The sequence below is a fragment of the Pleurodeles waltl genome, chromosome 7, assembly GCF_031143425.1.
Source record: "Pleurodeles waltl isolate 20211129_DDA chromosome 7, aPleWal1.hap1.20221129, whole genome shotgun sequence".
Classification (NCBI taxonomy): Eukaryota; Metazoa; Chordata; class Amphibia; order Caudata; family Salamandridae; genus Pleurodeles; species Pleurodeles waltl.
In genome coordinates, this window is record NC_090446.1 from 1,512,629,119 (window position 1) to 1,512,642,732 (window position 13,614).

At 43.8% G+C, this 13,614-nt stretch overlaps 1 protein-coding gene across 2 annotated transcripts in view; it reads right to left on the reverse strand.

The window, feature by feature from the left end:
* The window catches only part of LOC138246608 (phospholipase A2 inhibitor NAI-like), a 97,967-nt gene that overhangs the window by 26,415 nt on the left and 57,938 nt on the right, over window positions 1-13,614 (reverse strand). Inside the window, exon 4 of one of the 2 annotated variants that reach the window (XM_069201307.1) lies at window positions 10,040-13,304. The exons of the other annotated variant lie outside the window; for it this stretch is intronic. Coding sequence (XP_069057408.1) covers window positions 10,057-12,498 — 2,442 coding nt within the window. The 5' untranslated portion in view covers window positions 12,499-13,304 and the 3' untranslated portion in view covers window positions 10,040-10,056. Of the gene's footprint in view, window positions 1-10,039; window positions 13,305-13,614 lie in introns of those variants that run through there. 2 annotated transcript variants of the gene reach the window in all.

A 13,614-nucleotide genomic window follows, 5' to 3' on the forward strand; every position in this document is an offset into this window, starting at 1 on the left:
AGCAGACCACCTAACATCAGTTACTAGCATTTCTGAAGACTACACAGTCAGTCACCAACCAAACAATCCAAAGCCTTTGAAGACCTGGAATTCCTTTCTTTGTTGACTGTGATGCCAAACCTATTCAGAGACTAAAATATAGAGATCTATTTTTGATCCCCTTAATTATTTTCCATTACAATGGTAAAAATGTGTAATTGTATGGTGGCTGCCCTCACAGAAATGACCATACTCCTCTGTATCTTTAATGCTGCCTGAAGTTTTACTGATACATTTCAACTACAACATTTCTAATGAACCTCTTTGTAGAACATGGACCCGATTCACAAAGGTAAACTTAGACCAAAAGTCTAAGTTTAGAATTAAAGTCTAACTTTACTTGTAGTAAAGTTAGACTTTTGGTCTAAGTTTAGATTTTTCATCCACATTTAGACCCATAGTCTAAAGTTAGACCAAAAGTCTAACATTACTCATAGTAAAGTGTAAATTTAGACCAAAAGTCTAAACTTAGATCAAAAGTTTAACTTTACTACCAGTCGAAGTTTACCTTTCTGAATTGGGCCCTATATGTTCAATCTTCTGTCTAAATCCTCCAAAAGATGGTCTGGAGACCAGAATGTTGCCAAAAGACTGCCCACCAGTGGCTCAGATCTATTCTCATGTTTAATCATCCAGGCATTCTGCGCCTAAGGGTTTAGTTTTTCCTTATAGGAGAGATCCACTGATTCAGAGGACCATGCTGAGATCATCCTGACATCCAGCTGAGCTGACCTGCAAGCAAAACAACTGACAGCTCTTCTCTTAGCAACCGACTGACTAGACCCTTTGTCCTTCTCTTGTGCTAAGATAGCCCCAATCAGGCATACGCTTAGTCACACATGTGTAGGCACTGTCCTTCGAACCAGTCCCGTTCCCTAGACACCATGGCTCAGATGGTCCTTCACCTCAAGAATACAAGGATCATCACAATTCCCCGAGTACAGCAACTATGGGAGCCGTAAAGAACCTGCAGGAGCACTTCCTGCTATTGTAAAGCATACCAATACACCCTCTCTTCACCCCCATCTACTTCAGTACCCAGAATGTACTACTGTAGAATCCTCCTGGTGATCAATGCTTATTTGCTTTGTAGCTAGGTTTGGGTATCTGTAATTATGCTTATCACACATTCATGAATCTATATCCAAGAGGTATAGGATAAAGGAAAAAGAAGTGTGAACAGCAGATTATGAAGGAGGAGACAAAGAGAAATGTTAAATGTTGTAGAAGTTAGGCAGATGAAAGAAGGAAGGGGGAAAATAGAGGGTAATAAGCAAAGGACAAGGAGAAGATTAAGATCAGAAGGAGAAGTAGAGATAGTGAAGGCTGCTAGGAAGAGAATGCAAGCATGTATGGAGAAGAGGTTACAAATGATTAAGAGTGGAAGGGTAAGGGAAGTGTACAGAGGAGGAGAAGGAGAGGGAAAGAGATAGAGGAAAAGTGTGAAGAGAGCAAAAACATAATATCCGGAAGAATGTATAAAGGAGTTTAAAAATTAGGTAGAGCATGAAGGTGAATATTGAAGAGAGGAGGATAAAGAGGCAATGATGAAACATGGATACAAAGGGAACGAGTAGTGATGATAGCATGTGAATAAATGGGCATGTGCAATGTGTAACATGAATAGATGTGAGGAGGAATGAAAGGAAGAAAAAAGGGAGAGAGGGAGGCTCAAGATACAGTGAAAAGAGGATAAGGGAGCAAGAAAAGAGAAGAGATTGTGATGAGGAAAAAATCTGTATGTGGTATTTATATAGCGCAAACCTGGGCAAAAGAAAGCAGAGCACGGTAAAGGCTCAAAGGCAAAGATAAAGTCAAGGAATGACTGAAGGGGTAGCCGGGTTCTGACAACAGAAACGGTCCCTTCCTGCACCATGAATATAGTGTTCTTTGAAGAGGGAAGTCTCTTTTCCGAAATGGAGCAAGGTTGGGGCACTCTTGATGGATAAGGGAATGGCAATCAAGATTATGGGTGCAAAGATATAAAGGTTTGTTGATTTTTTTTTTTTTTTTGCACATCTTTATGTCTATTCTGATGATGTGCTTCCTGTGGGTGGAGCAAGATCCAGCAGAGATGGTTGCCTTGTCAGCCAGATATATGGATGTACTGGTCTTGATAGCTTTGTAGGTGATTAAGCTGGTTTTGGAGATGGTGTTGGCTGGCAAGGGAAGTCAGTCATTTCTGTGAGAGTGGGAGAGATGTTTTCATAGTTTCCATGCCATAGAAGAGATGTACTGCAGTGGATAAAATGGCCTAAAGGGAAGCCAGATGGGACTCTAATTGCCCATAGAACAGGTTACTTTGTCAGCTTGATCCACAATTCTGAAGTTGCATTCTTGCAGGAGCAGTATCACTTCTTTTAGTCAAAAAGTAATACTAAGGACCTGATTCATATCTTGGCGGTATTACCTCCGATCTGCCGTGGCGGCATGCCCAAGTAATATGTCAAATCGACGGTGTCCCGACTGCGTATTTAGATGTATTGCAGCTGAGCCACCTACCGCCACTACCGAGTGCTCTTCTGGCGGGTTCCTGCTGACTATATCTAGATGTTACATTTCTGCAGGAGGTCTAATGGTGGTGGATTGCTGACAGAGGGAGCCTGTCAGGGGCTGCAACATACTCTACACAAACACACATTGCCATACATCCATGACACAACATACACACATTATGGACACTACATCCACACAAAACACAACCACAACAATCAACCCAACTACACACTCATCTACACAAACACAATCAACCAAAAGCATGACTACACACATCACAACAAATACAACATCAAAATAATAACACAACCAAACATACACATCAACATTAGATCCTTATGCAAGTGACATACACACTGAGACAGCCACATCACCCACTCCAACTCCCTCCATCTCACTCAGCCAAGCCAATCTCACACACACATACATGTACTGACTCAAATACACTAATGGAAGCACAACATTACCAGTACAGGTTCCCTTGCAATGTGCACACATGGACATGGTTGACAAGTGTGATGTCATTGTTATTGTGGTGCTATTTGGCAATGAATACCAACATCAAAATAACAATTGTGTATGTGATCGATATGTGTCTTTTACCAGTATGACACCATCGATCTCTGATACAAATGTTTTTCCAACATTGGCATGTCACAGGTATTAAAAACATTATTGTGACATGTATATGACTGCAGTGGTCCCAAGCTCATGTGCAGCAACCACACAATCTACACAGGTAATGCGGAATCCCTACATTCAAGTCTGGTGATGGAGGTCCTCTGTGACAGCAGTGTCGGCAGGTCTTGTTCAGTAGTGTAGGGGGCAAAAACAAAAGTGGAAACAGGAAAAAGGTAGGGTTTTAACTCATTTCCCTTCCAATCCACCAACTCAGGTGTTGAGGTAACAGTGGGACAGTAAGCTTGGCACATCGTAATCTGATCAGTGGGAAGAATGTCTCTCTACCAGTCACTATTTTCAATGGTGCTGTCAAAGTGGGTGGAGATTCCTGGTATAGTCAGCAGGACTCGGGCAGTCTTTTGCAAATGGTCCCTGAGGTACTGGGTTTTTCAGAACCGGTACTGATCCGGTAACCCAGCGGTGCCAGGGTACACCCAAAGACCTCGGGTACTTTCCTGATTCTGACTACAGAAACTCAGAGTCTTCTAGGTGAAGTCAAAGATCGAATTTATTGGCTGCAACCAATTGACAGGCGTCCTAGAAGTACAACAGCACGACTTGTATGTTCTCAGGAGACTGTGTGTCAATGCAAAATCAGGTTTCCTTATATACAGTTTTTTAAGCTTCAGGCAAACATTCTTGACATTTTGGTTGGTCATTCACATGTTTTCACTACAAAGGAAAAAACAGTGTCATGATGAAACCTCATATTTCATGTCATCCAACCCATAATAAATTACCCGGCAAGGCCTAGAATTTCACATCAGATAAGTGTGGACCCCCAATAAAAACGGGCACCTCCCCCTCGTAAAGTAAGAAGAAGAAAAGAGCAGGTGCAGGTGTGAGCAAGATTAGGCAGGGTGTGTGAGCGATAATAAGGGTTTTATGGCATGGTGTGCCTTGATGCTATCTTATTCGGCCACTGGGAGAGAGACTGACCAAACAGGTTTGGCCTGAGGCAATGGTTCCAGCTTGCCCAGGTCAGAGAAAAGTCAATCAAGGTGTACGTGTCCTTGGAATCAAATCCGACTGTATTATAAGCCTATGTGAGGGCAACTTTTAAAATGGCTGTCGTGTATAAAATGGGAGCCACGAGTGCAGGACGAAAATGGCGATTTCGAGGTGAAAACGCTGCTGGAATTGAGCGAAAATGCTCATGCTTAGTGTACTAGTCATTATCGGTCTTTTGATACTAAAATCGTACTGCTGTGGCAAAGCAGATTACATGGGTCCAGAATTTTTAGAACCACAAACCCTCCTTTTGCCCTTACATAGGCAATAAACCTATTCTCATGCTAATCTGAGTCCAGGTCTATGTTTCTAAAGTCGTTGAGATGTTGCTGTAACATCATCCTAGTATTTAGCTCGTCTCTTGGTGCAGGTTTCCTTATGCATGATGTAACACAGAGGCCACATATCGCAGGGGCACACTGCACGCATAGACAGAACAGGAAAAGAATGGCCAAGATCATCCCAATGACCATCAGAATCTTCCATCCCCATGCTGATATCAGTTCCCAGAGCCATCCCATTAATGACCAATCTCCTTTATTTAAATGAATAGATTCGGAAATTCTATGCAGTTTGGAGATGGCCTGGTATACTGTTGGAGCGTTATCTGGGACAAAAACACAGCAACTCGACTGGATCAATGTACATACTCCACCCCGGTCTGCAAGGATGACATCTAATGCGACCCTGTTCTGAAGGGTCATAAGACGATCCGACTGGAGCTCAGCAGTCAAGTTACCAAGGGCACCAGCGGTTTCAGCCACGGTGGATTCAACCACTCTTATCAATTGCCTTATACTCCTGCTGTTACTTATTTGTCCCCAGAACGGCAGAAAACCCTTTACGAAGTCCCCAAATTCTTGTCCTGCAGTGTCTTCTTCACTGAAGACGCCTCTAACTATCCTTGTCTTGTGGTAATCTGCCGCTGCTGTGTAGGTAGGGGGCAACAGGAACGAAACGAAGCATGTGCCCGAAAAGTCAGGGGGCAACCATGTAAAGGCTCTATCATGGCAGATGAAATAGGTACCCTTAGCTGCCAAAAGCGGAGTGGAGGTCTGAGATGCGAAGACATATGTCTCAGTGCAGACGCTTTCCCCTAGCTGAGCTCTGGGATTCTTGCCAGTACCCTGCAGACACAGGTGACCCTGATGGGGTACAACCCAAATCAGGGAAGATATCTTAGCTTGCTGTTTCTCATTCATTGTGGCTTCATATCCGGTCATGTTCCATCCTATATATGCCATTGTCTCATCTCTGGGGATAGTCTCGTAGGAGATATTGTCCTTCATCATGTCTATGATTCCTTTAACCAAAGCATTTTTCTTAGGGTTGTCTTCCGCAAAACGTAGGGGGTAGTGTGCATAGATGAATATCGTTCTGAATGCCCACACGGAACCATTGTGGCTAAAAGGCAGGATCAGATAAGGGATACCTTTATCTGCTGTGTGAGGCATAAGGCCACACACCCAACAGTTAGTTGTATTTATCACTAGTTGGTGTTGGTGCAAAAGCTGGATGAAGGAGTTATTAATGAACTCTAGTCTCCTAGCAGATTCATGTTTAGGGAGGAGTTGAAAAGAATGTGGGGAAACAGTGGAAGGAGGAGGTGCAGACGAGGTAGTGGGTGCCAATATCACATTAAAACAGAATAAAATATATCCTATAAAAAACATAAGTATACTAAATAACATAAAAATGCACAGCAGCAAAAACCGTTTCCTGGTTATCGTTTCACATATTCTCTTCTTGAAACTCAGTCTTTCAACATGTTCTCCATTTTGGAAAGATTCCATCCTCTAACCGTTGCCGCTCGTGGCGGTTGGTTTACTTCACTTAGGAGTGTTCTGAATGTTCCAGGCCGCCCTAGAACAAACCAGACCTGTAGACCTTGTGTCCACAGGCTACCCCCCTAAGTCTTTTCAGCCACGATCCTACAGCTGAACCCGGATGGAGGTTCAAAAAATACAAAAAGCAAAAAGTCATTCAAAAATAATTTTCCATATTGGAGAACTTTGCTAAAGAGAAGAAAAGTAAACTGTTTTATTTGTCCTTTATTCTTGGTCGTAGATTATAACGGTTAGTCCCAGGTATCGTGTGGTCCTGAAAAAGGAGTTCAGGTTCTGTAGTGTCCAATCGGACTGACGGTGATACTGCTGATTGTAAAATGTAATCACTTTCTTTCTCAGTGAGTGTTCCTTTTATTCGTGCATCGCTGAAAGGCAAAAAACGTGGCACGATTTCAGTCTCTGAGTCGGCGACACCTTCCTGGACCCACCGGTCACATGTCAGAGGTAGGGGTACCCTTTTGCAATGGGTCCCATGGATCCAGTGTTTCTTCCCTTCTACTCGAACAGCTGATCTTGTGGAGAGAAGAACGAGGTGCGGTCCGGTCCACCTGGGCTGCTAGTTTTTGGTTCGCTGAAAGTTCTTTATTAAAACCCAGGATCCAGGCTCAATGGGATGACCTGGAGATTCAGAGACCGGAGGCAAGGTGTCGTGGACCTGTTGATGTAAGACACGCAATTTAGCCGTCAATTCATACAGATAGTCAAGCAAGACAGGATGCTCTATCTCGCTGAACTTCTTGGGCCTAGGCACTCCCCATATATTGGCCGGGCGGCCAAAGACTATTTCGTAAGGACTAAGTTTCACTCGTGAATGCACAGTCATTCTGGTTGATAGGAGTGCTAAGGGTAGAACGTCAGGCCATTTGAGACCAGAGCTCGCTTGTATCTTGGCCAATTTTAGCTTTAGAGTGCCGTTATAGCACTCCACTAATCCAGCTGATTGGGGGTGATTTGCAGCGTGAAACTTTTGGTTGATGCCTAGCCCTTCGCATACTTTCTTCATCACTTGACCCACAAATTCACTTCCATTGTCACTCCAGATCATTCTCGGCATTCCGAACCTAGGGAAGAACTCTTTCACAAGGGCTTTGGCTGTGGATAGCGCAGTATTGTCTTTTAGGGGATAGGCTTCCACCCATCTTGAAAAGGCACAAACAACAACGAGTACATATTTTAAGTTGTTGCACCTCTCCATGTGGATGAAATCTAGCTGCAAAACCTCAAACGGATACGTAGGAGGTGCAAAATGACCAGCTGGAGTTGGGGTTCCTCTACCAGGGTTGTGTTTCAGGCATACCATGCAATTTTTAACTAAATTTTCTGCGCACTTGGGAATTCCTGCATTTTGCCATACTGGGGCCAACAACTTACAAATTCCTTTCACACTGATGTGAGCCATTCCATGAGCCATTGTAACTACTGCAAGCACATACGAATCGGGTAGCAACCATCTCTGATGTTCTGACAACTCGACCCAACAACCATTCGCATCCAATTTACCCGTACTTTCTCTCCACACACTCAATTCTCTCTCTGTGGCTTCAGCTTGAATCAATTTCACGCTTTCTATCGTGTCTTCACACATTCCAACATCACCAATCCATCTTGCAGGGCTCGCAACATACATTCGGCTCATCACATTCCTTGCCGTTTCTTTTGCGACCTCGTCAGCAAATGCATTCCCACGACCAACATCATCAGTCACCTTTTTATGTGCTCTACACTTCACAATCGCAACTTGCAACGGTAAAGTAAGTGAATCAAGGAGCTCATTTACCAACTGACCATGCTGTATTTTAGTTCCATGCGAGGTCAGGAACCCACGTTCCTTCCACAAACGCCCAAAACTATGGGCCACACCAAACGCATATTGGCTATCGGTATAGATAGTCACTTTCATTCCTTTTGATACTGTACATGCTCTTGTTAGGGCTATTAACTCAGCTGCTTGGGCTGAATTATGTGGGATACGTGCAGCTTCAACAATCGTACACAAAGTTGTCACAGCATACGCCGCAGTCGTGTCACCATTCGGGAGCTTAAAGCATGAACTATCCACCCACAAAGTACCATCACTCTTTGCAATGGGAGTGTCCAGAAGGTCTATTCTCCCTTTCGTTTCCTCTTCTGTTCTACGGAGACAATCATGTTGTTCAGAAGTATCTAACTCCGTCACAATTGGCAATAACGTAGCTGGGTTAAGTGTAGTGCATCTTTTTATATGTACATGGCTTGCTAACAATGTCAACTCGTAACCTGACAATCGAGCACTAGTTAAATGCTGTGTCTTGGTTCTGTTTAACAACGTGTCCACTGCATGTGGAACCATTACGACTAATGTGTTATTCATCACTAAACCAGCAGACTGTCGGATAGAAACAGCAGCTGCCGCTGCCGCTCTTAAGCAGCTCGGTAGTGCCTTAGCTACTGGGTCTAAGGTTGAAGAGAAATAGGCGCATGGACGCTCCCTGTCTCCAAACTGTTGTGTCAAAACTGCTAACGCACAACCTTCTTTCTCATGGACATACAATGTAAAAGGCTTGCTGTAGTTGGGGGTACCCAACACAGGAGCTGAACATAATGCATCACGTAATTCGACAAAACTTTTCTGACAATCTTCAGACCATGGGACGGGATTTGGTATATCTTTACAAGTTAAGGCCACCAAGGGTTTGGCTATTAACGAAAAATTAGGTATCCATTGTCTGCAATATGATGTAATACCCAAGAAAGCACGCACTTCTCTTTGTGTTCTTGGAACACTCATTGCTGCAACAGCCCTGATTCTCTCCGGGGTCAGTTGCCTTCCCTCCTTCGAAAAGAGATGACCTAAATAGGTCACTTCTTTTTGACAATACTGTAATTTTGAAAGGGACACTTTGTGGTGTAAGTCAGACAAATGACGCAATAATGACAATGTTGCTTCTTTGCAGATCTCCTTAGTATCTGCGGCAACTAGCAAATCATCGACATATTGAATGAGAGTGGCGCCATCAGGTAACATAAGAGTGTCAAGTTGTGCTTTCAAAGCCTGACTATAGATAGATGGACTTTCACAATAGCCTTGAGGAGCTCTCTTAAATCTGAAGCTTCGTCCTCCCAAATTGAAGCCAAAAATGTCCCTGCTCTCTTCTGCAATAGGGATGCTGAAGAAAGCATTCTTTAGGTCTATTACTGAGAACCAAGTGGCTGAAGCCGGAATCATTGTCAACAATGCAGTGATATCGGGGACGACTGGAAACTGTGGCACAACTATTTTGTTCACCTGTCTAAGATCAATTATAAACCTATAAACAGGTGGCTGAGTAGGGTCAGTATGCTTCAAGACAGGCAAAACAGGACTATTGCAAACGTTGCCTCTTGTCTCTTCAATTACATCCTTCTCAATCAGATCACGAATAATTTCCATCAACGCTTTTTCCCCCTCACTAGAGATCTTGTATTGGGGAATACGTGGCATTTTAACATTGGCTTTTAATGTTATCACATATGGCTGAATTTCCAAAAGACCTACATCATTAGGTCCAGTAGCCCAAAGAGTATTAGGAAGAGACGAAAATTCTGGTGGAAATCTGTCCTTTGACAAATACATTGGTGAAACCACTTTCTTACCCAATGTGAGTTGCACTCCAGAAGGAGAGCAATACAATGTCGCATACAATCTTTTTAACAAATCTAATCCTAACAAGTTCTCGCCACAACCTGTCGTCAAAATAAGGGGTGTTTCAAATGAACAAGGTCCAACAGAAAGAGATATAGGGTTAGAAATCGGATTTCTAACTGGGGCGCCGGAAAAACCTACTGATACATTTGTTTCGCCAGACAAAGGTGCGCCAGGGAGTTTTGAGTGCATAATAGTTCTCTTGGTAGCACCAGTATCCAACAGAAAAGGTTCTGACACACCTGATGCAATCACCTTAACATAAGGCCCACTCTGATCTACTGGAACTGAAACAACTCCCTCTCTTTGTCTATGGCTGTCCTAGCAATCATTACTGTCCAAATGCTCACCCTCTGTATAGTAATCATCAGTATAGTACTGAGCAGTCCTATCAGATGCATTAACCTGTTGATCAAATCTGTTCATTGAGTTTTGAGGGAGGAATGGGCGCGCGCTCTGGGGAACATATCCACGTCCTCTTCCTCTAGGTGCTTGTGGAACACCTCGACCTCTTAAACCAGAAGTACCATTTGCGCGCTGTAGCAAAGCAGGGCAACTATACTTGAAATGACCCTCTTCCTTGCAATATGAACACTGATTGGGACCTACTGGGATACGTGGTTGAGCATACTCAGCTCTTTGCGAGTTTCTCTGAAACGGTTGGGGCTGATAGTTATTCTGATAGTTGTTCTGTGCACCACTATTCTGACCACCACGTAGCGGGTACGCTTGTTGTAACAGAACCTTCGTTTTCAAATCTTTTGTTTTCTTCTCTACTCTATCTCTCTCATCTTTATCTCTATTTTCGTAGTACTGTGCAGTAGCCAATATCTGTGCCGAAGAGGAAACTGCCCAAGAACTTTCTGAGTCTTTTAACTTTTTACACAACTCAGGAAGCAGATTATGCACAAATTTATCGACGAACAAACGTTGACCACCTTCCGTGCTCATATCTTGACCACTGTGGTCCACAAACGTTTCTTCAAACCTGGTGAAGAAATCTGATACCGTTTCTTCTTTCTTTTGCTTACATGCAGACAATTTATCCCAGTTTACACGCATTGCAGGCATTATAGTTTTCATGTAATCAATAATTCTACCAGGAAGTTCTGTCACTAAAGGCTCAGGTTTAGCACCACCAATTTGTCGGGCATCTGCAGCAGCAATATTAGCCCATGTGTCACCTAATTCTTGAGCATGGTCTGCATGGCGAATCTTTCCCCATAAAGGCTGTGGAACAACATTCCCAAACAACATGTCTATGTCCGCTAAATTCAAAATGCAAGACCCCGCAGTCTGTGATAATTCCTTGTAATACCCTGTAGGATTCTTACGGGGATCAGGCAATGTCTGCTTAAGGGCTAAAACTTCAGCTCGCTTCCATGGAACGTGTACCCATACACGCTGGAAGTGAGGCAGGACAGGTGGATTAGCATTTGGGTCCCCTTCCCTCCACTGTGGGGGAACTTCTCTCATGGGGTACTGTTTCCCTTTCTTTTTAGCAGAAGAATCATATTCAAACAATAACCTGGAAACACCTTCAGTCCTAAACGACAATAACGTCGCAACTGCTTTCTCGACATCTGAACCCACAATCAAACTTGTCGAAAAATCAAACCGTACACGACACAACTTAGGCGGATTGGGCTCCAAACCATTTTCCTCTAAATCCTCAGAAAGAAAAGTACACATTTTCTCAAAAACGTATCTCTGTTTCGGTTCTTCCCACTGATGGAAGACATCCATAACAGACTCTAGTTCATATCTCGCTGGTTCAGTAACCCATTTATGCGCCAAATAATTCAGTGTCTCTTTCTCCATACCATCAGGCAATTGGCTACGCAATTGCTTACGCTCTGTAACTGGGGTCGTAGCTAATGACCCAAAGAGAGGGGATAAAAGACTAGTCACAGTGTTTGTCATTCTCTGACGGATAGAGGGAGAGGTTGACAAATGTACAGGAGGAAAAACAGAATGAGACAAGGCAGAGACAGAAGCAGTGTCAGAAACAATACCAGGAGTGGTAGTCGCTATAGTAGTCAAAGTTGTAGGAAGTAAAGGCAGAGCAGATGTCAAAGCCGGTGGCCCTTGAGAAGGCTGCACCGGAGGAATAGGAACCAACTGAAGAATAGCTGGTGGGTGCTGGGGAGGAGCAGGAGGCAATGCAACCCCTGGTTGTGCAACTAGAGGTTGCGGAGGTGCTGTTGCATTCTGCGCATAGGGTGGTGGCGAACTTAGCAAATGCGACATTAGGGGATCTTTTTCAGAGTCTTTTGCTGCATCTTGCTGAAGAGGCGACAAAACTGGATAGCATTTATCTACTGTCATTTTATGTCGCCTATGCAACTGCTCATTCAACTGTTCTGCTTCGTTATCTTTAAACTGTATAGCAGCTTGCATAATCGAAATACCTTTTTCTCTCTTATTTTTCTTAGCTAATTTAATTTCCTTTTGCTTGGCTTCTTTACGCCATAAGCGGAAAGAATCACACATTGCCGGCCGGGCTTTCTTCTTAAAAAGTCTAACTTCGAGGTTATCTAAGATTTCTGTGTCAAAGCTACCATTTTGGGGCCATTTTAAAACACCATCTTTTCTGGTGTAACGGATCCATACTTCATTATATGTGATGGGGCCTACTCCGTGCTTCACATATAGTTCATAAGTTGGAGTTCCAATCGGAGGAACCGGACATGAGTCCTCCAACCGGGAGTCCCTTTTACAACCAAGACAAAACAAATTTCCAAGTCTGCTAAGACCAGGCATCTTCGCTCACTAGTCTAGCTTCAAACTTCAAAGGATTATCGTTTACGATAGTCTCGTGAATACACGAGTCCTTCGGCTTTGGTACTTGCAAGTTCCAAATCAAAGTGATCCCGAAGGGATACCAAACCAAATGTCCAACTTAAGGACCAAACCAAGTGTCCAACTAAGGACCAAACCAAGTGCCCAACTAAGGACCAAACCTGTCCAACTAAGGACTGGGAGACGCTCCACTTATACTTAACTGAAAATATCAATGACGTCACCAGAAGACTCGTCTTATCGTTTCGCTCTACCAAACATCAAGGGTCCAAATCAGGGCGATAGCCAGGGCAGCAGTCCTTCGTAGCCGCCTGGAAGCGGGGAACCTCGCAGCAAAGACTTTCGGACCACGTCGACATGCAGGGGTCGATGAAGTGGCGGCCTTCCTCCAGAATTTTCACTCGAAGCTCCCTACGGACCTCAGGCTTGGACCGGTACCGCTGGTATCGCCCCACGTTGGGCGCCAACTGAGGTACTGGGTTTTTCAGAACCGGTACTGATCCGGTAACCCAGCGGTGACAGGGTACACCCAAAGACCTCGGGTACTTTCCTGATTCAGACTACAGAAACTCAGAGTCTTCTAGGTGAAGTCAAAGATCGAATTTATTGGCTGCAACCAATTGACAGGCGTCCTAAAAGTAAAACAGCACGACTTGTATGTTCTCAGGAGACTGTGTGTCAATGCAAAATCAGGTTTCCTTATATACAGTTTTTTAAGCTTCAGGCAAACATTCTTGACATTTTGGTTGGTCATTCACATGTTTTCACTACAAAGGAAAAAACAGTGTCATGATGAAACCTCATATTTCATGTCATCCAACCCATAATAAATTACCCGGCAAGGCCTAGAATTTCACATCAGATAAGTGTGGACCCCCAATAAAAACGGGCACCTCCCCCTCGTAAAGTAAGAAGAAGAAAAGAGCAGGTGCAGGTGTGAGCAAGATTAGGCAGGGTGTGTGAGCGATAATAAGGGTTTTATGGCATGGTGTGCCTTGATGCTATCTGATTCGGCCACTGGGAGAGAGACTGACCAAACAGGTTTGGCCTGAGGCAATGGTTCCAGCTTGCCCAGGT